Source organism: Esox lucius, chromosome 25 (genome assembly GCF_011004845.1).
Source record: "Esox lucius isolate fEsoLuc1 chromosome 25, fEsoLuc1.pri, whole genome shotgun sequence".
Lineage (NCBI taxonomy): Eukaryota > Metazoa > Chordata > Actinopteri > Esociformes > Esocidae > Esox > Esox lucius.
In genome coordinates, this window is record NC_047593.1 from 1,325,552 (window position 1) to 1,352,182 (window position 26,631).

Sequence of the window (26,631 nt, forward strand, 5' to 3'; positions counted from 1 at the left end):
TAAACAAGTGCATTTGCTTAGACCTATTTACAGACATGCTCAAATTTGTTGGTACCCCTCCACAAAAAATTAAGAATGCACAAATTTCCCTGAAATAACTTGAAACTGACAAAAGTAATTGGCATCCACCATTCTTTAATCAGAATTTGCTTTTTTTATTTTTCAACATAATATTGTAAATAAGAAAACAAATGAAAATAGCATGGACAAAAATGATGGGACCGCTAACCTAATATTCCGTTGCACAACCTTTAAGACCGGGTGTCTCTGTAAAGCACTTTGTGACAACTGCTGTTGTAAAAAGGGCTTTATAAAATAAATTTGATTGATTGAATCACTCTATAGAGTCTGCTAAACATTTCCTACAATACTTTCACTGCTGCGTATTGAATAGCTTTTTCTGTATGAGTCAATATGTAATTCATATCTATTGAGTTACATTGTAGCCAATGGTATGGGCGGAGTAAAACACTAGCATCAATTGTAAATACACAGTCTCCCACAGTCTCTTACATTTTTTGCATATAATCACTCTATAGAGTCTCCTGAATATTTCCTACTATACATTCACTGCGGCGTATAGAACAGTTTTTTTTTTATAGGGCAATATGTATTTCATATCCATTGAGTTACATTGTGGCCAATGGATGGGGGGAGTAAAATGCTAGCAACAATTGCAAATACACAGTGCCCCTTGATTTTTTTTGCTTATAATCACTGTATAAAGTCTCCTTGACATTTCCTACAATACATTCATTGCGGCGTATAGAATAGTTTTTTCTGTATGAGCCAAAAAGAGCGTGGGGAAATATTGTGTTGCTAGATGTAGCACACCATTCCCCATGATTAGACATGTTTGTCTTACTCTACACACTCTCCTGAACATTTCCTACATTGCTTTCTCTGTGGAATATTCAATAGTTTATGAGCTATGAGGCAATATGTATTGCATATTCAGTCATTGGCATTGTCTGAATTTTGCCCTTGGAACGTGTTTTAATAACCACTTTTTATTGAAATTATTCTTAAATATGATCATATTTGAATTGTTGTCAATGTTTTCAGAGGTACATTTCTTAAATAATTAATAAACTATTTATGTCAGTTTTGAAGTTATACGTTCGTCTCTTTTATTTTGAAAAAAAATGCTAATTTTCGTGACCCGGAAGTGTTTCTTTAATGTTGCTCACAAGACGCTGATTGATGGCGTTGCTTAGTTACTGTAGCTAGACTGCTAGCCACTGAATCCACGCATGAAGCCTTGCTAGCTAGTTACCTGCCATAGTTACATGTATATGCATTTGTTTTCAAGCATATCGAGGCTACTTGCTACAAAGTAGTTGGTTAGGTAGCTAATTTACCTGCCTATTTGATTTCCCGCGAGTCTTAAAATCTGCGTGCTTTTGACAGGTAAGTTAAGGTCTCTGTACTAGCTAGTGCGTTTTGTAGCGTAGCTAATGTTAGCTAGCTAGCAACACTATCGGGTCACAAGGCTACAGTCACTTCAATACAAGCAAAGTACAAGCAAAATACTGAATTGATACTGTAGCTGTCTGCCTTTACGGCTAGCTAGCGATTATAAAGAAACGTCTACATCATATTCTGCTGTACTTTTTTACGCTCACGAATTGTTAGAGCTCAGGTTAGCTTTGATTTGAGGATGTGGATGTTGTAGTTAACGTATTTAAACTTTTTACTTTAGCTACCTATCCATCATGTGAAAGTCAATGTAAGAACTTAAAGCACGTAAGCGGTACTGTACTACTAGTAGTACAGTATATAGGCTAGAACAGGTAAAACGTTAATGTACAATACTGTATACGGTATGTAACATTGCTAATTATGGTTTTATTAAACATCTTAGGTCATCTAACTGTAGGCAATGTTGTCGTTTGGCTTTTTAAATAATTGTTAACCAGTTGAGAGTTTTGACCATTAAACATTTTCCCCTTACTTCCCTTTAGTCAACAACCAGTGTTGCTGGAGACATCACCTGATATGTACAGCCCCAAAGAACTGGAGGGCGAGGTCGACCACTCGTTTTTTGACAGCGATGGTGATGTTGAAGACAGTGGCATTTACAAAGAGCAGAGCATTAACAGTGAAATAGGGAGTAAAAGAAGCTCTCTAGCTAAAAAGGAGACAGATACACAGCCAGATGCTCCCCAGGCTAAGGGCATTATTGGGACAAAGAGGTCCAATGCTGGGACTAGGGACCCCAGTCCTTTAGAATTGATACCTCAACCAGCGACAGAAGAGGAGAGTCAAGTCGTTGGGGCCGAAGACAGGAGCTGGTCTTCTAGCATATCCTCCACTAAATCAGAGGTAGGCATGCTTACCTCTAGTCTGTAGTGGGCAACTTGTAAGATACACAGGGTGGATAAGGGTTTGAATACAGTCTTTAATAATGTCCCTCGAATCTTGGGTGTAAATCTATTTGTATTCCAACATCAGCTTTTGTAATCACCTCTTTTGTTTTGATTAAAACATTCAGTACAAATTTGCCCATTATAAAAATGCTCAGAATGTAAAGTTTTGGAACTGAATGCCAAAACCATCAAGAGATCAGGGTGTTTAAAAAGTGCAAATTTCTCCATAATCCCATAATACCACTATTATTCATTGCGAGGTCTGCTGGCAGCCACTGGTGGCCTTCAGTGCTCCATCAATCAAACAATTCAATCTTATTTATTTATAAAGCCCTTTTTACGTTATTACAAAACACCTGGCCTTAAACCCCAAGGAGCTAACAACAATGCCCTCATGCCCTCCTAAGTTCAAAACGGGACGAGACTGGGAAAATTCAGAAAATGCGTTCTTCATACCAACAAGGATTTATAGTGGAGAAGGAGAACGGACCCTTCTCCCCCAGCACAATAATATAACAGCGTAAGACCTTGGGACTGAGACAGGGGGGTCCGGCGACACTGTGGCCCTATCTGGGGGAGGCCCCGTTCAGGGCCCAACAGGCAGGAAATCTATCCACCCACATTGCCAAGCATCAACCAAAGGGACGCCCACCAACCGCAACCACACTGAATGAGGGCCGAGTATTGCCAGCAGAGTACAGCCCAATTGCACAAGTGCGCAACAGAGAGACAACAACAAGCCAGTGACTCCACCCCCGAGAGGCATTGGAAGGAGGGCATCTCCATGGCATATCTTCTCCCATTGCATTATGGATTGCTTTATTTTGTCCTTGTGGCCCTCACACTAATCGCGTTTCAAATGTATTTATCAAATGTACTGAATAACACAGCGTCTTCCTTCTCAATGAAATTCTTGTGACATGGCACCTGACATCTACGTAGTAAGAATAAAAAAAATACTGATAGCAAATTATATAGCAAAAATAATAATAATATACATAACACTGTAAAACTAGCAGCTATTAAAAAGAGTACTGTAAGGTAAGGGTAGTTGTATTGAAAAGGGTAGTAGTAGTGAATATTATAGATATGGTAATAATATACAGGTGCTGGTCATAAAATTTGAATATCATCAAAAAGTTGATTTATTTCAGTAATTCCATTCAAAAAGTGAAACTTGTATATTCTATTCATTCATTCCACACAGACTGATATATATTCAAATATGTATTTCTTTTAATTGTGATGATTATAACTGACAACTAATTCAGTATCTCCGAAAATTAGAATATTACTTAAGACCAATACAAAAAAAATTGAAAAGTATGACTGAAAAGTATGAACATGAAAAGTATGAGCATGTACAGCGGTCAATACTTATTTCGGGCTCCTTTTGCCTGAAATACTGCAGCAATGTGGCGGGGCATGGAGTCTGTGGCACTGCTCAGGTGTTATGAGAGCCCAGGTTGCTCTGATATTGGCCTTCAGCTCTTCTGCATTGTTGGGTCTGGCGTATCGCATGTTCCTCTTCACAATACCCCATAGATTTTTTTATAGGGTTAAGGTCAGGCGAGTTTGCTGGCCAATTAAGAACAGGGATACCATGGTCCTTAAACCAGGTACTGGTAGCTTTGGCACTGTGTGTAGGTGCCAAGTCCTGTTGGAAAATGAAATCTGCATCTCCATAAAGTTGGTCAGCAGCAGGAAGCATGAAGTGCTCTAAAACTTCCTGGTAGACGGCTGCGTTGACCTTAGACCTCAGAAAACACAGTGGACCAACACCAACAGATGACATGGCACCCCAAACCATCACTGACTGTGGAAACTTTACACTGGACTTCAAGCAATGTGGATTCTGTGCCTCTCCTGTCTTCCTCCAGACTCTGGGACCTTGATTTCCAAAGGAAATGCAAAATGTACTTTCATCAGAGCACATAACTTTGGACCACTCAGCAGCAGTCCAGTACTATTTCTCTTCAGCCCAGACGAGACGCTTCTGACGCTGTGTCTTGTTCAAGAGTGGCTTGACACAAGGAATGCGACAGCTGAAACCCATGTCTTGCATACGTCTGTGCGTGGTGGTTCATGAAGCACTGACTCCAGCTGCAGTCCACTCTTTGTGAATCTCCCCCACATTTTTGAATGGGTTTTGTTTCACAATCCTCTCCAGGGTGCAGTTATCCCTATTGCTTGTACACTTTTATTCTACCGCATCTTTTCCTTCCCTTCGCCTCTCCATTAATGTTCTTGGACACTATTAATTTAGTTATGACCTTTTGTGTCTTGCCCTCCTTGTGCAAGGTGTCAATGGTCGTCTTTTGGACAGCTGTTAAGTCAGCAGTCTTCCCCATGATTGTGTTGCCTACAGAACTAGACTGAGAGACCATTTAAAGGCTTTTGCAGGTGTTTTGCGTTAATTAGCTGATTAGAGTGTGGCACCAGGTGTCTTCAATATTGAACCTTTTCACAATATTCACATTTTCTGAGATACTGAATTTGGGGTTTTCATTAGTTGTCAGTTATAATCATCAAAATTAAAAGAAATGAACACTTGAAATATATCAGTCTGTAGAATGAACGTATACATTATACACGTTTCACTTTTTGAATGGAATTACTGAAATAAATCAACTTTTTTATGATATTCTAATTATATGACCAGCACCTGTACATTACAAAGTAAACTAGCAGCAATTTAGGAGTAAGAATGGGAAAATTATCAATATGGGTCAAAGTATTGTATTATAGATATATTTGAGTGTAATATGCTTATGAATGGCGCATGAATGGGAATATTCGAGTGTACATTGAAAATACCTGAATAGATATCACAGCATCTGGAATGTTCATGTGTGATCAGTATGATCATGAATCAGTGTTGTTGGTTGAGGAGCCTTATGGTCTCAGGGAAAACAGTCTTCAAGTACATGCCCCAATGCACTGGTAGCATCTACCAGACAGCAGCAGTGTGTACAGACCAAAGCCTGGGTGGCTGTGGCCTTTGATGATGTTCTGTGCTTTCCTCCGGCATTGTGTTTTTTAGATGCCTTGCACGGAGGGAAGATGGCAGCCGATGACGCGCTCCACAGATCTTACCACCCTCTGGAGGGACTTGCACTCCACAGCAGAGAAGTTGCCATACCAGGCAGTAATGCAGCCAAGATCATCTCCTTAGTCTTGCAGATGTTGAGAGAAAGGGTGTTGTCCTGGCACCATGTAGCCAGGTTCTTACCTCCTCTCTAAAAGCAGTCTCATCAATGTTGGAGATGAGAACCAGGATGGTTGTGTTGCCTGTGAATTTGAGGATGGAGTTAGAACTGTGCATGGCCATGCAGTCATGCATGAAAAGGGAGTTCAGGAGAGGACTGACTATGCAGCCCTGCGAGGCACCGGTGCTCAGAGTCCGTGCAGAGGAGATGAGGTTGCCCATTTTCACCAGCTGGGGTCTGCTCGTAAGGAATTCCAGGATCCAATTGCCAAGAGAGGTGTTAAGTCCCAGGGTCCTGAGCTTAGGAACAAGGTTAGTGGGCACACTACTGTTGAATGCAGAGCTGTAGTCCACAAACGGCATATGTGTTGCCTTTTTCCAGGTGAGAGAGGGTGGTATGTGTCATTAGGGTGATGGCGTCCGTAGATCAATTGGGGCGGTAGGCAATTTGAAAGGGGTCCAAAGTGTCAGGAAAGGTGGACCACGTGTGAGTTTTCACCAGCCGCTCGAAGCGCTTCATGATGATGGAGGTCAGTGCTACAGGGCGGTAGTCATTCAGGCAGGTGATGGAAGGTTTCTTTGGTACAGGGATGATGGTTGTCTGTTTGAAGCAGGAGGGGACTGCAGACAGAGGATGGGAGATTGAATACAAAGATGCAAACCTCCGCTAGCTGGTCGGCGCACCCCCCTGAGGACACATCCTGGAATGCCACCTGGCCCTAGTGATTTCTGAGGGATCACTTTAAGAGCTCTCCTCACGTCAGCCATGGTTAGAGAACGAGTGCAGTCGTCCTGGTCCTCTGCCCGCCTCACCGAAGCAATTGAGTTGGTCCCCTCAAACCGTGCATAGAAGGTGTTGAGCTTGTCAGGGAGCCAGGTGGTGCGACAGCCATCACTGCTATTCCTCCCTTTGTAGTTTGTGATGTGTCGCAGTCCACACCACATGCATTTGAGATCAGAGCTGTGGTAATTAGACTCCAACTTATCCCTGTAGTCTCTCTTTCTATCTCTGATAGCCTTCCGTAGATATCTGGAGGACCTGCTCTGAGCTTCCATCCATCCATCATCTTCCGCTTATCCGTGGCGGGGTCGTGGGGGCAGCAGTCTAAGCAGGGATGCCCAGACTTCCCTCTCCCCAGACACTTCCTCCAGACACTTCCTCCGGTGGGACGGGACCGGAACACCTTCCGAGGAAGGCGTTCCAGAGGCATCCGGAACAGATGCCCAAGCCACCTCAGCTGACCCCTCTCGATGTGGAGGAGCAGCGGCTCTACTCTGAGCTCCTCCCGGGTGACCGAGCTTCTCACCCTATCTCTAAGGGATTGCCCAGCCACCCTGCGGAGAAAGCTCATTTCGGCCGCCTGTATCCGGGATCTTGTCCTTTCGGTCATGACCCAAAGCTCATGACCATAGGTGAGAGTAGGAACGTAGATTGACCGGTAAATTGAGAGCTTCGCCTTGCGGCTCAGCTCTTTCTTCACCACGACAGACCGATACATCGACCACATTACTGCAGAAGCTGAGCTTACCACGGATATAACCATTAACCCACGACTTTTGGTTGGGGAAAGTCCTAACATTGACCCTCGGGACGACATCATCAATGCTCCTGGAGATTAATGCTGTGACAGAGTCTGTGTATTCATCAATGTCCCCATTGGCTGCATCACAGAACGTCTGCCAATTTGTTGTTTCAAAGCAGTCCTGTGACGCAGGATCCCTCATTCCAGCAATGAACAGACTGAAAAAACGGTTTATCCTGTTTTAGGTATTGTCTGTTGGATGGGAGGAGCAAAATCAATGTATGATCAGCCTTACCAAAAGCAGAGCAGGGATAGATTTGTAGCATTTTCATATTTGTGAATAACAATGGTCAAGAGTCTGATCACCATGGTTAGGGAAGTTAATGTGCTGGTGGTATTTTGGCACAACGTTCCTGATACTTGCCCTGTTGAAATCGCCAACAACAATGAAAACTCCGTCAGGGTGAGTGTCCTCTAGACCAGGGGTATGCAACTGGTTCTGTGCCAGGGTCCACCATTCTGACTAACAAGTAATCGGCGGCCCACTTGTGTGGGTCTGGGTGTGGGTGGGTGGGGGTGGGGGGGTACTCCTTACCTGTTAGTGGGATTTCTGGGCGTGGTGACTTCCACACAGTCTGTCTATTCGTGGTGATATAGTGGTACATAGTGACAGCCTCATCATTCTCTGGTTCCAGCCTTGCCCTGTACTTGTTCTTTAGATATGCCAGTGTGGAAAAAACGCTCTCACAGAGGTATGTAGTTGGAAAGGGTAAAAGACACCTCACTGCTTTTACTGTAAGCTCTGGAAATTCTGTCTGGCAACTTATCCAGAACTTCTCAAGGGGTTGTGTATCATACATATGCCTCCTGACAGAGTCTGTGGACATCTCTATGAGCTGATCCTCTTCTACAGTAGATAAGCTTGACCCTGCTGCTGCATCATCACTGAATGGGAGCAGGATCCATTGAAGTACTTTCGGAATTGAAGCACAAGCTTCCTCAAATGCTCACACACAATGGCCCTCATTTATCAAAAGTGCGTACACCAAATTTCCAGCGTACACCTGGCGTACACCCAAAACCACGGTGACTTTGAGATTTATCAATATGGACGTTGGCGTACGGCACTCTCAAATCCTACGCCAGCTCAGGAGGTGGTGTACGCCCGTTTTGAGTTAGTGCGGAAATGTGCAGAAAAAAAAATCCTAACGCACTGACAAACTAAAAGATATGATATATTATGACCCACTGTAAAAAAAATAAAAACATAATTACAAACTTCAGTGTTTATTTTTGTGCAACATGGACTTCAAGGTTTCATTTGTGTGACTTTACCAAAGCATTTGACTTATATGTATTCCTTCAGATGCGAGCCTGTGCGCTTTACATGACGTTTCAGGGTTAGGCCCGGCAGTTGCGCATGGACTGGTTTCAGTAATAAAAGGCTTTAAATTACCAAAATATAATTCAGACTGACAAAATAATAAAAATGACATTCTTCTTCTTTTAAATAATAATAGAAATAATAATAATAACGACATTCTTCTTCTAAATAACAATAAACGTCATTAATAATAAATATCATGAAATAATAAAACGAATATTACAAATTGTCATGCAATTATTAATGTGAATGAATGGTACTCCACATCACATCATCATCTTTTATTCCGCTTTTTAAACTGCCTAAGCGGAAATGAAACAATTTTATTTCTTTCTACCTCCCTGATGATCGTCTCAATCTCCACGTCAGAGAAGTTTCTCTTTTTTGTCGTCTTCCGTGTGTATGGCGTAAAATGAGGGCGTGGGGGAAGCGGAGAATTGAATATATAGGGGCGTGTTGTTCTAATGACGATCGTTTTCAGCCGCTGCATTTATCAAGGGCAGGTATTGCGTACACCTGGATTTTAAAGGTACGCACAGCTTCATAAATCAGGCGGTGAGAGGAGTGTAAGCAAAATCTTACGCTCACATATACACCCGTTTCTACGCAAGAATGATAAATGAGGGCCAATGTCTTTAATGTCAGTGCTGTCAGAATATTCCTCAACTGAAGGGAACATAGCCAAGTTACCACTCTCCACTCTTTCTATCCTTCTTTACATTTTTTTAACAAATGCCTCTAGTTTTTCGTAGAGCTGCAGGACGTTTGAATCTCTCCCTTGCATTGAAGTGTTCAACTTGTTAAGCTCTGCAAAAACATTGGTGAGATACGCCAGCTTAGTTAACCAGTGGCTGTCCTTGAACATGTTAGCCAGTTCAATGCACTCCTCCTCGCACAGGAAAGTATAGGTAGCGTCATGTAGTTCAAACACACGGGCGAGCACCGCGCCGCGAGACCGCCATCTCACCTCTGAATGGTAAAGGAGAGAGGTGTGTTCACTTCCTAAGCCTTGACATAGGGATACAAACAGGCGTGTATTTAATGCTTTTCGTTTTATCAGGTTTAAAGTTTTAACAACAGCATCAAACACCTCGCTGAACTCAACACTGAGGTCTAGGGCCACACACTTCTGCCATGAAATATTGTGTTCTTTGAAAAAGTCATCAAGGGCTGAAAAGATCTCGGCACCTGTAGTTCGCCCTAGCAGTGGTTTGCAAAAAAGAAATTCCTTGCACATTGCACTATTATCCTCGTATCGCACAAATGCCAAAAGTCTAATTGAATGGAAAATCCCTGAACTGATCGAAGTTTCTCTATCAGCTGCTCTCTCACATCATTTGCCATTTCCTCAATGCATTGTGCAACTCTGAGAGCCACCAGATATGAGGCTTTCAGTGCATTTTCACTGACTTTTGCACTCTTTCTCATGAGTGTCTGCTGTCCTTTGAAATCACGCAGCATCTGTTGCATATACTCAATAGGCTTGGCCTTCAAGAAGCTGTGATGTGTCTCCATATGATGAGAGGGTTTCGACGGTTTCATGGTTTCATTTGAAAGCAACGTTGAACATATGAAACACAGTTCTACCTCCTCTCCTGTTTTGTCAGTCGTTACTGTAAATCCATATTTAACAATTTTCACTGTATTTTCTTTTTCGTTTCCCTGTTTCCTCCAAAGTTGTAGCTTTGTCTGAAAAGCATGCAGCAGAAGCCTGTCCATCTGTCCTGACATCTGTCACTTTCCTCACTAAAAAGCGATCCATGCTGGACAGCTCCACTCCAAATTCACCAATATTAAGCGTCTTTTCAATGAAACCTCAATAATGTTTTTCCTTAACTCTGAGATGCTGGTCTATTTCGCGCACAAGATTAATGTGTACGTATATGACGTTGGGGACGCAAAACACAATGTTAGCATAGCATAGAATAGACCTGATAGGTGCAAAGCTAGCCTATCCTGTGTCAGTTTGAATCTCAACTCCACTATATTATTTTAGATATTTTCATAAAATTTAGTATTCACACCAATGCGCAAATATTCTGGAAATGTTTGGCAAAATAAATTATGGAGAAAAAAGTGATTTCAATAGTGAAATTACCTAGGCTGGAATGCATGTCACGGACCACATGCAGTGCCGCAGCAGACCACCAGGGGGCTGCGGACCACCGGTTGAAAACCCCTGCTCTAGACTATTTATTACTCTGTATAAAGGCCTTCCAGCGTGCACGTTTTTTCCGCCATTGGGGGAATGTAGACTGCAGTGATTATAGTCGAGCTGAATTTCCACGGGTGGTAGAAGGGCCATACCTTAACAGTCAGTAGCTCCAGGTCTGGTGAACAGTGTGTAGCAGGAACTGCAACATCCGTACCCCAGTGAGAGGTAACCATAATGCATTCCCCTCCGCCCTTATGTTTACCTGACTCTGAAGATCTGTCCTGCCGGTAGATAGAAAAACCAGCTAGGTTGGATATAGTGGGATCCAGCCAGGTCTCTACAAATGCTAGCACACAACCGTTTGAAATGTCTTGTTGAAAGTTAATCTGTGCGCGTAGTTCGTCCATTTTAGTGTCCAGGGATTGAACATCTGTGAGTAAAATGCTCGTTAATGGTGGATTGCAGTATCTTGTCCCAGATTTACATAGGATATCGGCACTTTTGCCTCTTCCTCTTTCTAATATCATTATCCTTGTAGTAGTTGTGTTCATAAATTTGCAAAGCCACATGCCTGCACATGTTTATTGGTCAATAGCAGCCATATTTTTTAACCTACTGGCCTGGCTTATATAGCCTTTGTCCATAGATGCCAAATATAAATGTACGTGAAGATCGGTCATTTGGTGCCATAGGAGTAGCGTTTTAAGTGTTTTTCACCAAATCCACAATGGCGGAAAATCCATCATGGCAGACTTTATGGGTCCCATTGGGAAAAAAAAATCCTAGTGAGGAGATAGACCTATGTACCAATTTTCAGACTAGCTTACATGGGACTAGCTCACATGGGCTGGGCATGGTGAGCTTGCAAGAAGTGCAACTTTGGAGGCTTGTGGCAGTGCCACCCGTTAGGCCGATTTGCATGGCATTGCATAACATTGCATCCATACATTTTATCTTATGGGAATCTGCAAAAAACACCTTAAAACGGCAGACAAATAATAATTATAATAATTATAATAATAACCCTTAACAAAACAATAGAGTTTTACCAGTGAACTGCTGAAACCCTAAATGTGTAGGAATACAGAATTTATCACCATTTATTTATAATTATAATAGTACGTGCAGAGGGGATTCAACAGGTGCTGTTGTCAGATATCAACTCATTTTATTTTTGAAGGTATAAAGTGAGAGGAGCATGTCAATCGTAAGGGTCTTTTGTAACTCATTCCAGTAATTCGCAGCAACAAACTGAAATTAGTATTGAACAAAAGAAGAGTAGGCTTTAGGTGTAACCAGAGTGTAAGAGTGAGCGTTTTATGTTTGTCAGTGCCATGGGCACCTGTTCATTTATCTCAGAAAATGTCTCCCTCTTGGGCTTTTCACACACTGAGCTGTGTGACAGACAAAAAACATACAACAGTTGTCCTGTGGGCGTTTATAGCTTGATGATGACAGGGGTTGACTATAAAATAGCAGGAATTGTGCATCTTGCATTCCACAAGAGGTCCAAGGTCCTTTTCACGGATGGGTTATTTCCAATTAAGCATCTGAACACCACAGAGTATCTAAATGTTGTTGCTGACAAGGGGCAACCTTTCCTGGCTAAAGTTTATCCTTTGTTAAATGGATACTTCTTGCAGAATAATGTACCATGTCAAAAATCATAGATTTTCTGAGAATTGATCCAGAAACATCAGGTTCAGTTTAAGTGCCCTGTGCATTCCTGAGGCTTCAACTCAGTGGAGCTGTAGAAACCAATGAAAACAGAGAAATTACTTAACTACTGAGAATAGTAGTTACCACATTTTCATTGTTGATTTTGAGAACTGCACTTTGACTATTGGCTTGTTGTAGTCCAATCACAACTTGATCAAAGTGGGGCTACAATAACGTTAGACACTTAAGGAGATTTAGAAGATATTTCAGATAGCCTGGTGTTATAAGGATTGTTCGACCTATATTCGTATTTGGGTGAAATAATACTTACCTTGAGTTGTTCTTGAAGGCCCATGGAGTCATTTTTCACAACAAGCTTTTATTCAACCCTGTCCCAGCTTGGATTTTGCATTAATAGCATTGTCCATATACATGAATTGTGATTATACTTCCTGTGCTACAAAAGCTGCATTGCAAGCAGAAACCTACTTCAGAGTACTTCCAACTAAGATTTGTGGTGTTGTTTTCCTCAAAGATCATTTCAATGTTATATTCCTTGAAATAATGTTTTTATTTTCACTATTTATCTTATTTTCAACTGAACTGATACTTCCTGTGTTTACCCGTCAGTTTTGTTCACAATCCGCGTTTTTTCAAGTTTCAATTTAAATTAAACAACCGTTAATAGTGTTGCACATTTTTATTATTGTGTGTGCTCTTTTCAGGCCAGGGAGATCATGCAACTGTATTCTCTAGAATACTATAGTAGGCATACACAGGGCTCAAGATTAACGATGGCCGTGATCCCGGGGACGATACAAATTATGTCTGGGTCGGTTCAACACAGTCTTTGGGGTGATTAGGGGACGATGGGCCAGAAAAATACAAAAGGCATTCACCAGTGGTTCCATACAAACATGTTTAAACACAAGGCCGATTAAATCATATTTAGCTTAAAAGTTTGTTAACTATGAATAAGTCACATTACAAGTGATTCAATGCGTTCATCGGGAAGATGGCAGCGTGTCGAGAGAACACTGTTCTCAAATGATCACTTGATTCTATCGGTTTTTGTAGTGTGACCAATGGATATATTGACTATAGTTAATGAGGGAAAATGAGAGGAAAGATGCAACTATAGGATTGTGCCTTACTGCCTTCGGACAGTCCAGTAAACGTTATGTAAACCAAATAAGAAAGAAATGCAGGTTTCATTGGTAAATCAGGAAGTCTTCAAAATGATCCACTTTTTTTTCTATGGTCGGGTTTTGGCTATGGGCTATGAGAAAGCTAAGATAGGTACAAACCCGATTCCAAAAAAGTTGGGACACTGTACAAATTGAGTAAAAAAGGAATGGAATAATTTACAAATCTCATAAGCTTATATTTAATTCACAATAGAATATAGATAACATATCGAATGTTGAAAGTGAGACATTTTGTAATGTCATGCCAAACATTGGCTTATTTTGGATTCCATGAGAGCTACACATTCCAAAAAAGTTAGGATAGGTAGCAATAAGAGGCCGGAAAAGTTAAATGTACAGATAAGGAACAGCTGGAGGACCAATTTGCAACTTATTATGCCAATTGGCAACATGATTGGGTATAAAAAGAGCCTCTCAGAGTGGCAGTGTCTCTCAGAAGTCAAGATTGGCAGATGATCACCAATTCCCCCAATGCTGTGGCGAAAAATAGTGGAGCAATATCAGAAAGGAGTTTCTCAAAGAAAATTGCAGTTTGAAGTTATCATCTACAGTGCATAATATCATCCAAAGATTCAGAGAATCTGGAGCAATCTCTGTGTGTAAGGGTCAAGGCCGGAAAAACATACTGGATGCCCGTGATCTTCGGGCCCTCAGACGGCACTGCATCACATACAGGAGTGATACTGTAATGGAAATCACAACATGGGCTCAGGAATACTTCCAGAAAACATTGTCAGTGAACACAATCCACTGTGCCATTCACCATTGCCGGCTAAAACTCTATAGGTCAAAAAAGAAGCCGTATCTAAGGATCATTTAAAATAGACTGTGGCAAAGTGGACTAGTGTTCTGTGGTCAGACGAATCAAAATTTGAAAACTGGGACGCCATGTCATCTGCACTAAAGAGGACAAGGACAACCCAAGTTGTTATCAGCGCTCAGTTCAGAAGCCTGCATCTCTGATGGTATGGGGTTGCATGAGTGCGTGTGGCATGGGCAGCCTACACATCTGGAAAGACACCATCAATGTTGACAGTTATATCCAAGTTCTAGAACAACATATGCTCCCATCCAGATGTCGTCTCTTTCAGGGAAGACCTTGCATTTTCCAACATGACAATGCCAGGCCACATACTGCATCAATTACAATGTCATGGCTGCATAGAAGAAGGATCCGGGTACTGAAATAGCCAGCCTGCAGTCCAGATCTTTCACCCATAGAAAACATTTGGCACATCATAAAGAGGAAGGTGCGACAAAGAAGACCTAAGACGGTTGAGCAACTAGAAGCCTGTATTAGACAAGAATGGGACAACATTCCTATTCATAACTTTGAGCAACTTGTCTCCTCAGTCCCCAGACGTTTGCAGTCTGTTATGAAAAGAGGGGATGCCACACAGTGGTAAACATGGCCTTGTCCCAACTGTTTCATGTGTTAATGCCATGAAATTTAAAATCAACTTATTTTTCCCTTAAAGTGATACTTTTCTAAGTTTAAACATTTCATATGTCATCTATGTTGTATTCTGAATAAAATATTGAAATCTGAAACTTCCACATCATTGCATTCTGTTTTTATTCACAATAGTACAGTGTCCCAACTTTTTTGGAATCGGGTCAGGTTTGTAAAACGTTCAGGTTTGAAACAATGATAGCACCAGACATAGCACATTTGGTGCTACTGGGTTCACTTGTGTTTCTCAGCGCGAATGGTGCAGTAAGGAGGTCAAGTGCTGTTTGCTGAAACCCGCTAAATGCTGCTTGCAGCTTTAATTCTATATATTATTCTTCTATGACTGATATAACATTCACCCTGTATTCAATGGTATGTAATGTAGTGTCAACCAAAGACTGATGTAAAACCAAACCTTCAGATGATCTTAAGTAGAAATAGGAGTTCTGTGGTAATAACAGTTTTTCCATTGGCAACCGTTTCATGGATATATTTTTAAGTTAACTTTAGGGAAGCTGTTATGTGATTGAATTCCCATTAATTTACTCTACAGGTAAAGGTAAAATCTCCAGAAAATGTAGAATATGTAATTATAATAGATTGTGAATGCACCCTGATTGCTGGACACTTTCATTAAGCATCATGCAGTAGTCTTGTACCAAGCAAGTCTGAATGGCATCATTATTCCTCTTGATTTCTACCATTTCTATTCCTCAATTTCTACCAGGGTATGCAAACCTCTTTGAGCACAACTGTAAATGTATAATATGGATTATTTAGAATTCAGGTAATTTAAAACAGCAGTCACATCAAATGCAGTCGTCTGTGGTATGTTGTAATAATTGAAATGGTTGTCAACTTGGTTTATGGTTGTAGAAGGACGGAAGCGTGGAAGGGGAGGTGTCCAGCATTCACTCTAAGATCTCCTGTGACATCCGCACTGCGTCGTCAGCAGAGGAGCAGGAGGAAGGCACAGATGATGATGAGGACGGTTATCACCAGAGCCAAGACGAAAGCGAGGAAGAGTCGGGGAAGCCATCCGGTCCAAGGTTCAGACATTTGATAATTTGAATTTTAACAGCCCAAATTTGGCAATGTACACACAGAATGACGCGATTAGGAATAGCAGTAGTTACTGGTTTTAACTTTTAGACAGTTTAGAACTTGATTTAGATGGGGCAAATTATTTCAAACCTGTGCTTTGCAGTTATTGCAAAACACTGAAGAGGTGTTCCCTTCTGCCAGTCAACAATTTTTATTTCAGCTGTTTCATGAATGATGGGATGTAATAGTTATTGAAAAGATGAAAAGTACCTTGGTTGAAAACATTTTCACTTCTTTCATGTTTACTGCTTTGCTTGTATGTCTAAACAGATAATTAACATGGGTACAATTTGTCAAGGGAGTAAATTTGCAGAATGTTTCCTATTGTGAGAGAGAATGCCTTACAAAAGGAAACTACAATTATAAATGGTTCAATCAGGGGTCGTATTCAAAAAACATCTTAAGGCTAATTTTAGGACTCTTACATTTTTGGTCAAAGAATATTTCACAAAGTGTTTTAGCATGAGAAAACAGCTCCTAACTCTGTGAACAGTTAAGGGGAGTCAAGAGGACTCCTAAGTCACTAAGACCAAATCACGAACCATCCTAAAATGGCACAGAAAAATTGCAGCTTTGCGCTACAGACAATCTACATATATATCTCCGTTATCTGTCAGTAGAATATTACATCAAACAGTAAATGCCCTCCAGAACCCACATTGTCCGACAATTCTAACGGTTTCCTCTTGATGTTCGCCAACTCCAAAGAAACAAAGCCGACCTCATGGCCATAGCTGTACCACCCGTTGTAGTTGGTGCTATAAACTGGACACATTATTGCACATTAAAAGATTAACACACATTTGTTTACAAGCTGCCAGGCATGTAAGAGGCTGAAAATTAGCTTAACTAATACTAACTCTAGTTAGTAGGGATGTAACGATGCGCTCCTAGACGGTATAAAATCAATGAAAATATGTGACGATTCAAGTCGGTGGAGATGTTAAATGAATCGTGATTCACATTTTAAACAGCGGGGTGATGAAGCTGTATACTTTGACCTCACTTTATAGGCGCGATAGCAGCGAGCATGTTGTACGGCTTAACAATAGCAAACATGGTGGGGGCAAGTGTGGATGTTGATATTGAAGATGCCTCGTTCAAATCAGAGTTGTGGCGGCATTTAGGCGTTCTGAAGACTAAAAATGAACGCTGTGAGGTAGTAACAGAAACTGCAAGAAGATTTTAATATACACTTATAGCACAACAAACATGATGCAGCATACAAACCGTCACCACAGTGAGAAGCTCCAGTCACCTCCGCCTGCACGTAAAAAGGCCAAACCACACTGACTGGCGAATTTGCAGCCCCACTCGCGGCGACGAGAGCGACAGCCACGGAGATAACAAGGTGCATCTGTGTTTTTATGGCAAAAGATATGAGGCCGTTTTCTGTCGTAGAAAATGAAGGATTTCGGCTACTGTTCAACATATTGGAGCCCAAATACACCATCCCATCACACCCCCACTTTAGTGTCTCTCACTGTGCCCTTAAAGCATATGATCGAGCACAACATGGCATCCAACGAAGAAGACTCCCTTACTGTGAGCAACATGAAGAGAGCCATACTGAACAACCTTTCAGACCGATACACTTCAGAGTACAACCACCTGCTGGAGTGCACTGTATTAGACCCCAGATTCTGGGCTCTGCCTCATCTAGAGAAAGACCAGCGCGAGGATATATTCCACAGACTGAAAGAGAAAGCTGCGCTGTTGTTGCAGAACCAGGTGTTGTATTTATTTTACGCTCTTTTTCTCTAAATAGATTTTTAACTTTTGTGTTAACTTTTGCAAGAGTAATGATACAAATTAAAATCAATAATATTAAAATATTGCCTTTATAACAATGTAAAACTCCTATCACTGTTTTACTTAGATTTTACTGAGCCTTTTTATTTCTGCTTTTCCTCTGTGCAGAATGAAAGTGAAGAAGGTGCCAGTGGCCACCCCCCTGCAGCAGAGCAGCCTCTTGACCAGACAAACTGAACAGGAGCTGAGCTGAATCAAACTCCTTCCAAGAAAACAGCCTTGGAAGACACTTTCGATGAACCAGCTGCACTGCACATCAGTCAGATTGATGCAGAAATGTATAAGCACACAGCTGAAACATCCATCTCCCTCAATAGCTGTCCACTCAAGTGGTGGAAAGAGATTGCTAGGATTTACCCACTGCTCTCCAGCCTAGCAAAAGCATACCTCTCCACACCAGCCAACTCTGTCCCAATTGAAATGTTTTTTTCATCAGCAGGGGACATTGTAAATGTGCAGAGATCTCAGCTTTTGCCGGATAATGTAGATATGCTGATATTTCTTTTAAAAAACATGTAAAAAGAAATCCAAGCTAGGATAGCCTTAGTTTGTTTATATGAAGATATTTATTTGATTTGTATTATTCATTTATTTATTTTATTTGGGATTTGTTTTAAAATTTCTATTTAGTTTTGTTATTACATAAAATATATATCACAAAGAAAGTTGAAGCATTTTGTCTGATTGAGAAATAATAAAAGGACAGTTCATTTTTTGTCTTAAATCTCATTTTGTGGAAAACTGTGAGAAAATCGCATCGTGAAACCAATATCGTGAATCGAGTTGAGTGAATCATTACATGCCTACTAGTCAGTATATAATTCTTAGTTTCATGTTTAAGCAGTGACACATTTTTATTTGAATATCTTCATTTCTATATGGCAGCATGAAACATCCTTCAATAGTATTGCTATCATGAATTCACTGACAGAGACCCCTACCCTATCAGCCAATCACTCTGGGAATAGTAAGTAAGCTTTTTCATGGAACACAACATCATCCATAGCAACGGGGTCAACCCCGCCCTTTCTCTTAGCTTAAGATTTCTCCCCATTCCTTAGTAAAAGTTGGTCTCAGCAGCTTTGTGAATACGTTTTAAGAGGAAACTCTTAGCTAGAAACTTGTACTGCCCTTTGGGAGCCCTGTTAGTGGTAAGATATTTTTTTTTGTGAATACAGTCCCTGGAATTCAGTTTATTAAAAGAGACTCTTGGTGTCAAAAGTATTTCATTCCAAGCCAAGCATCTGAAGGTTTTTGCTCTTTAACTTGTTTGGTTAATTAAGGTGACTGGAATTCCTTCACGTGGTTGTCTATCTCAGTAGAACATCAATTGAAAGAAAATACATTTGTGAAATTAGTTTGGTAACCATGCTATAATGTCAATTTCTTTTTAAATGTACGTATTAGTAACTTTCAGTTAGCAGCATTTGCCATCTTGGACAGGTTTTCTTCAGAGAAAACGTATATTCTTAATGATCATTTTGTTAAATAAAGAATAAATATGTGAAGACAATTTTATCAACACAGATTTTGCCAATTGGTTTAAATATAACTTTAATAAATAGAACAGACAAATAATTGGAGACGTTTTATTCGTTCTATTTCTATGGATTTGTCCTGTGTGATAGCCGTAATCCAGGTAGACAGCTAAATGTTCCTTATTTAGACTGCCATGTAATTTAGTCGAAAGCATAGATTTTTCTGATAATTTTTTGTAAACCCAAGGTTGATACCTGGACCCAAAGGGACACACCACAGCCATCCCAAGAAGCCTGTCAGGAAGCTTCGCCACAGGAGCCTGTCCCCATCTTCCAGTTCGTCTGGATCGGAGACAGACGACAGTTACAGCAGTGGGGAGAGTAGTTCGTCCGAGCCCCCTCTCTCTGTGGACATGGTAAGATCACAACTTTTTCTTGTTTTAATGGTTTAGGCTAATCATACTCCAATCCGTCACTAGAATGGGTTGGACTGCTGCAAGGCTCTTTACTAATACCCAGTGGTTGTTCAAAGGAGGGTTGGGGGACAATTCTGCATGTTAAGAGTTTTCAAACTGGGTCTATGCTAAGTCACACAAACCTATTTACTAGGAACTCAACAAAAAAGAATGTTCCACTGATGCTGAAATGGGGAGAGACGTTACTAGTAGATCTTGTTCTCAATACAAACCATTGATTTAAGGTTTTCTGTAAGAATTCTCAGATTCATTGAAAAGTTGAAGGTTATTTTTTTTAACGGATTAACGATTCAGTTGAATGGGCACTTTTGTTCCATTCTTTTTATTTATATGCATTTTGCCTCTGTACATTAGCTTCCTCCAGGTGGATAACTTTGGATAGGAACTGCTTCTGTTGATTTAATACAATTGGGTTGGATAGGGCTTAAACCATTTGAGTCACAGGCTGTTCCAATTTGTGTGAATTTCATCACGGCAACTCAATTTGACTCAGTAGTGTGTATAGCCCCCATGTGCCTGCATGCACTCCCGACAACATCAGGGCATGCTTCTGATGAGACGATGGATGGTTTCCTGGGGGGATTTCCTCCAAGACCTGGATCAGGGCATCAGCAAGCTCCTGCACAGTCTGTGGAGCTACTTGGTGGTGTCGCATGCATTGATACATAACTTCCCAGAGGTTCTCATTTGGATTCAAATGAACGAAACAGGCGTTCAATTGAACGATAAAACTGAACGAGTCAGTCATTCACAAGGCTTTTTTACTTAGACAAAGATAGCGGCTCCATGCTTGTTTTCATCTGGTTTTTTTCATTACATGAGTAATCAACTAACTATATTAATTATTATAGTCTGAGTTCAATTATCAGTTATAAACATGTCTTCATGGTATTCCTGCCTTATCTGTTTTTCTCTGCGAATGTACATAGACATTGATCGGATAAGTGAGCTGGAGGACCCGATATGAAGCAAGTGGATCATGTTGAACTCCGCTGTCAAATGTTTGAATGAACCATACAATTAAACGAGTCACAAGAAAAAGGGGCTTGTGAATCCCGAATCCCTAAAAAGATTTGTTCAAAACAAACAAATCGTTTGTGAACTGCTTGGTCCCCAAGAAGAAAACTCGGAATGTCCTCCTCGTGCTCTGGAATTCGTTTTTTTGAAGAGGGGATCGTGCCAATTTTCAAATGTGTGTTCAGCATGGAATTTGTTAAAATATGTGGGACACTATTTGTCCATTTCACTATGACATCAGCCCGAAATTAACAACCGCCAAGCTCCAAATGCGGAGCAATAACGTCCTCCGTTATTATTAAGTGGGGTAAAATATAAATGAAACAAATTATTTGTGGTATAAATCTGGATGGCGATTCATGAAAAGCTTTTAAAGAATGATTAATTAAGGGGGAGTACTTCGGTTAGTTGGGAATTATGTTAAATCAGTATTGTCAAATAATGTTCAGTTGACAAGGAAGAGAGACTGGTATAAATGGATGACGTTATAGCAATGCATAAAAAAAATGCTAAAAAAATTATGTTTTGTGAAAATTTGGGGTTTGGAGATAAAGGAGTTTCCAGAGGCTGGTGATGAGTTATTCTGTGTATGGCCAGTATGCTAAAGATAAAAGCAGAAACAACTAATTTTAGTTGGAAATAAAAACTATCTCAATGAAATGTACTGAAATGTATGTATAAATGACACAAGAAGACAGTTTATTATTTTGCCCGTTAGAGGATATGCTTGACTGGTGGATTTCTTCATGTACCAGTCCCCTTGGCAGGTGAGCCAAAACATTTATTTCAGACACTGATTGTAGTCACAGGTGGGTTGTATGTTCAGAAAAAAACTCCCCACAAGTGATTTTGATGGATGGCTGCTTTATTTCCACATGGGTCCCATGCACTGAGTGATGCCATATCACTGTTTCTTAACCTTTTTTGGGCCAGCGCCCTCCTATCCATTATGCAGGTCACTTACCCCCGTCAAATAAAATGTAGGGTACTTGTTGTTATTGTTATGATGATTATTATTGTTGTTACTATTGTTATCAAAAATCATCAAGAAAACACAAGTGAATGATAAACAACAGTTGTATTAGTTTCCCAGCGAATTTTACATTAAAATCTTAATTAAATAACAGCCAACACAGAAATGCCAAACAATCATTCTTATGAAATGTTCCAACGGAAAACAAGCTGGCTCTTATCAAAGGGTAAAAGCAGAAGGATTAACTTTCAAAGGAAGGAAGGTTAGTGAGAGCCCTGCGGCTGGTTGTATTGATAATTTAACTAAAAAAAAATCCTCATGTTTGAACTGCAGAGGTGTAGGCCAAACATGGAGTAGGAAGCTGGAGTCACTTCCACTGTAATCCACTAGATGTCAGCAGAGTCTGGGTAAAGTTTCAGGCCATTTGATATAAAATTCAGTGATCTACTTACATTTGTAAAATCAAGGCCAAAGTGTCCTTCACAGATTGGCCACTTTGTGCTAATTGGACACTTTGGACACATTATGAATTTTCAAGTTACACAACATACATCAATGCAAAGGTGATTAAAAATAAGGGTTACACACTCCCAGGAATGTTATACATGATGGAAATGTTGCTTCCCTTCATAAAAGTACTAACAGGAGGCGCGACAAGGAGGCGGATCCAATGCCTCCTTACACATAGATAAACCTTTTACAATAAGGGCCAAGTTAGCAGCCAACACTGATCTATCATCATATGTGCAAACACCACAGTCAACACACAAAGTGGAAACAATACTATTTAGACACCATTTACTTTACACTATTTAGATTGTTCTAATGATTCCAAGATTCCACGTAGTGAGAATTATAAAAATATAGCAAGAATATAAACAAAGGAGATAACGGCACTTGTAGCTCCCTCCAGTTAACAGACACGGACACAAGGCGTTCTTGTTTACGGGCATTTATTGGTCGAATTATGTAATCTTCAATGCCATCAAACATGCCGTGAGAACTAAATGAAAACGTAGAAATCAAATAAGTTACAGAAATAAGAATATTCTCACAGAGAATTGCACCTTAATAAATAAGCAACAACGTCAAATTGACCGTTAATCCGTCACACAAATATGCTTTACATTGATAATTACATATTAAAAAAACTATTCATACCTCATTGGCCGCGTTAACTCCAGGGGAGTGAAACGGGTAAACAAAGGCAACTTCTCTTCGTGTGTCTCTCGGTGCACTTACAAATGTAATAACATTACCAAAACCCTTAACGAGCTGCAGTTAGCTTGGTGTAATATCAAATAAAAACGTCTGAACCAACCGAACCTCAGAACAATAGTTCCGCTATATAAGCCTACATAAACAAATCAGCTTGTACACATATTTCAAAGTACAAGAAATGCAGATAAATATAAATATATAATAATATATTTAAACGTGGTTTCTTATCAAATTAAAACTATTCTTTTATGGAACTTAAATTATGCAACTGTCTCTGCTGGCAGCTACAGCGCACACTCTGATGTCAAACAAAGGAGATAGCAGTGCAGACTGTCTACACGTCAACACTGAAATAGGAGTTTTTCAAATGATCTGTTCTCAGTGACCTCAAACATGGTTTGTGTGTGGACAAAAGGCCAAAACATAGAAACAGTTAAGTTTTAAAGAATAGCGGTGTACGTGTGGTCTAGGCCTAACAGTAAGGATAAGTAAGGATACTCTGGATAAGAACGTCAGCTTCTGCTAAACAATAAAAGGCAAACATGTACTTTTTACGCTTGAAAGATGCAATTTCTTTTGTCAGAACATCTCTCAACACACAATTTATTGTTCCATCAGGTGCATCCCGGAAGCCCAGATCCCCACCCCAGCCTCCCAACCACACAGACATTCACATCATCCTCTCCCAGACGAAGGCCACCCCGGCTTGGGTCGGCAGCAGACAGCAAAATGCTTCACCCCATCACCGTAAACGCCACCATGGAAGAAGAGGAGGACACGGTGACTGACGTAACCCCACTGTCCACACCAGACGGCAGCCCAGTCCAATCCCTCAACCTGGGTGTAGGGAGGAATATGATGGTGGTGGAGGCGGAGTATCAGGGGGCTGGGGGTGTAGGTGTCAGGCAGCATCAGCATCAAGGGACTGGGGGGAGCGCTGCCACTGGTAATCTCAGCAGTATACCTCCGGAAGAGGAAGGGGGCTCCTGCGACCCAGATTTGGATTTAGGTGAATAAGTGGTGGTGATAAGCTCGGGCTGATTTTGGCAGCTGTGGTCAGTAGAGGAGGGACGGAAATATCTGAGTTAGGGGCAGTTCAATGTGTTTTGAGTATTTTCAACTGAAGATTTGTAACAAATCAGCCAGCAAACTAGGGATGTACTCTTCCATCTCATCTGACCTTTTTTCCTTTTCCCTCTCTAAAGCCTTACTCAGTCGCCTAGGGAATGACCTCACCATCCACTGCCCCAGTAGAGGCGGAAACAGGAAGAACTACTCGTTCAACAACGACGAGGTGCGGCACATTGACCGCGAGAACCAGAGGCTGCTGCACCAGCTGTCTCTCCGTTCACGACCTCGCAGCACAGGGGCAACCAGCACCAATAGCAACTCCCTGAGAAGGTCCAATGGACGGGGTGGGGGACCTCCTCCTGCCCGCCTCTACCACAGCGCCCTCAACCGGCAGCGTGAGCAGCAGCGCATCGAGAAAGAAAACCTGGTAGGTGTTCTTTTTCTGTTCTGTTGGGGGTGTGGATTTGTTTTAGTGTCACAATTAGTTTTTCTTTTAGTTGAAATCATCAAATTAAACTTTTTTTTTATATAGCAAATGTTTTACATAAAATGAAATTAAGTGTAAATAGACCATACTTTATATAAGGCCACACAATAACTCTTAATTATTAGTAAATGGTCTATTAAATCTATTAAACATAGGGTAACCAGATTTTCCCAGGTCAGTCCCGTATTTCAGTCTGTTTTTAGGTGTCTCGACTTATTATATACGTTTTGTCCCGTATTTTCCTGTATTTTGATTGGTCTGACCTACTGCCCTACTGTTCCTTTTTTTATGCAGTCTAACAAAGATCCAATCACATTTTACTTCTCACAAGCTGCCAAGCTTGGTACAAGGTATGAGGTGTGGGTGCATCAAGTGTGCCATGACATTTTGCTCAAATGATAAAACATGATATGTAATACAAAACAGGATTGTCCCATAAACATTAAATCCAGGCAACATTACAATGAATAAAAGTTGCAACTATTATACTAATTCACAGCCTCCACTATTTTAAAACAAAAGTAATGCTGCGCTTACTTAAACTGAGCTCTAGTCCTCTGTCATTTTGAGAATGTCTACTCCATCATTCCACCTCTCTATACAACAAATATTTTTTGGACCTTGATCAAATACACGGGGCTAATATGGAAAGACCCGGACAGACATTACTGAATCAAATAGGATGTTTTTTTTTTACCCGGAGCCATTATGTATAACAATTGGAGCTGCAGTGTGTTGAGTCTTTGAATGTATTTTTTTCGGCGAGCATGTTCGTAGTCAAAGTAGCCCATCCATCATCACCAGTACATCCAGAGATAATGGGCTGGTTATTGTGACTTTTTAAATTTTTCCCCCTCAAAGATTTCAGTTTGTTTTTCAATTGAATTGTTCACATTATAGGTCACATTAAAAGTGGAAAAGGTTCTGACATGATTTATCTTTGTCTCATTCTTTTACATCTTATACACACACACACACACACACACACACACACACACACACACACACACAGTGGGGAGAACAAGTATTTGATACACTGCTGATTTTGCAGGTTTTCCCACTTTCAAAGCATGTAGAAGTCTTACATTTTTATCACAGGTACTTTTCAACTGTGAGTGATGGAATCTAAATCCAGAAAATCACATTGTATGATTTTTAAGTCATTAATTAGCATTTTATTGCATGACACAAGTATTTGATACATCAGAAAAGTAGAACTTAATATTTCGTTTCAGAAAACTTTGTTTGCAATTACAGAGATCATACGTTTCCTGTAGTTCTTGACCAGGTTTGCACACACTGCAGCAGGGATTTTGGCCCACTCCTCCATACAGACCTTCTCCAGATCTTTCAGGGGCTGTCGCTGGGCAATACAGACTTTCAGCTCCCTCCAAAGATTTTCTATTAGTTTTAGGTCTGGAGACTGGCTAGGCCACTCCAGGACCTTGAGATGCTTCTTACGGAGCCACTCCTTAGTTGCCCTGGCTGTGTGTATCTCGCTATACCTGGCCCCATCCATCCTCCCCTCAATACGGTGCAGTCGTCCTGTCCCCTTTGCAGAAAAGTTTAGACCAAAAAGCTCTATTTTTGTCTCCTTAGACCACATGACCTTCTCCCATTCCTCCTCTGGATCATCCAGTTGGTCATTGGCAAACTTCAGACGGGCCTGGACATGCGCTGGCTTGAGCAGGGGGACCTTTCGTGTGCTGCATGATTTTAATCCATGACGGCGTAGTGTGTTACTAATGGTTTTCTTTGAAACTGTGGTCCCAGCTCTCTTCAGGTCATTGACCAGGTCCTGCCGTGTAGTTCTGGGCTGATCCCTCACCTTCCTCATGATCGTTAATGCCCCATGAGCTGAGATCTTGCATGGAGCCCAAGACCGAGGGAGATTGACCGTCATCTTGAACCATTTTCTAATAATTGCGCCAACAGTTGTTGTCTTCTCACCAAGCTGCTTGCCTATTGTCCTGTAGCCCATCCCAGCCTTGTGCAGTTCTGCAATTTTATCCCCGATGTCCTTACACAGCTTT

The 26,631-nt window shown here is 40.9% G+C and overlaps 1 protein-coding gene across 3 annotated transcripts in view; it reads left to right on the plus strand.

The window, feature by feature from the left end:
* Positions 1–1,195: 1,195 nt before the first annotated feature.
* The window catches only part of cfap97 (cilia and flagella associated protein 97), a 44,755-nt gene continuing 19,319 nt past the window's right edge, over positions 1,196–26,631 (plus strand). The window contains exons 1-7 of one of the 3 annotated variants that reach the window (XM_029118381.2): positions 1,196–1,410; positions 1,965–2,325; positions 15,836–16,008; positions 19,601–19,769; positions 23,659–24,049; positions 24,246–24,538; positions 26,372–26,411. In XM_029118381.2, the coding sequence (XP_028974214.1) occupies positions 1,999–2,325; positions 15,836–16,008; positions 19,601–19,769; positions 23,659–24,049; positions 24,246–24,538; positions 26,372–26,389 (1,371 nt within the window). In that variant the 5' untranslated portion in view covers positions 1,196–1,410; positions 1,965–1,998 and the 3' untranslated portion in view covers positions 26,390–26,411. Of the gene's footprint in view, positions 1,411–1,964; positions 2,326–5,436; positions 5,890–15,835; positions 16,009–19,600; positions 19,770–23,658; positions 24,050–24,245; positions 24,539–26,371; positions 26,412–26,631 lie in introns of those variants that run through there. The other 2 variants (XM_010888563.4, XM_020043930.3) reach the window with 2 other exon arrangements.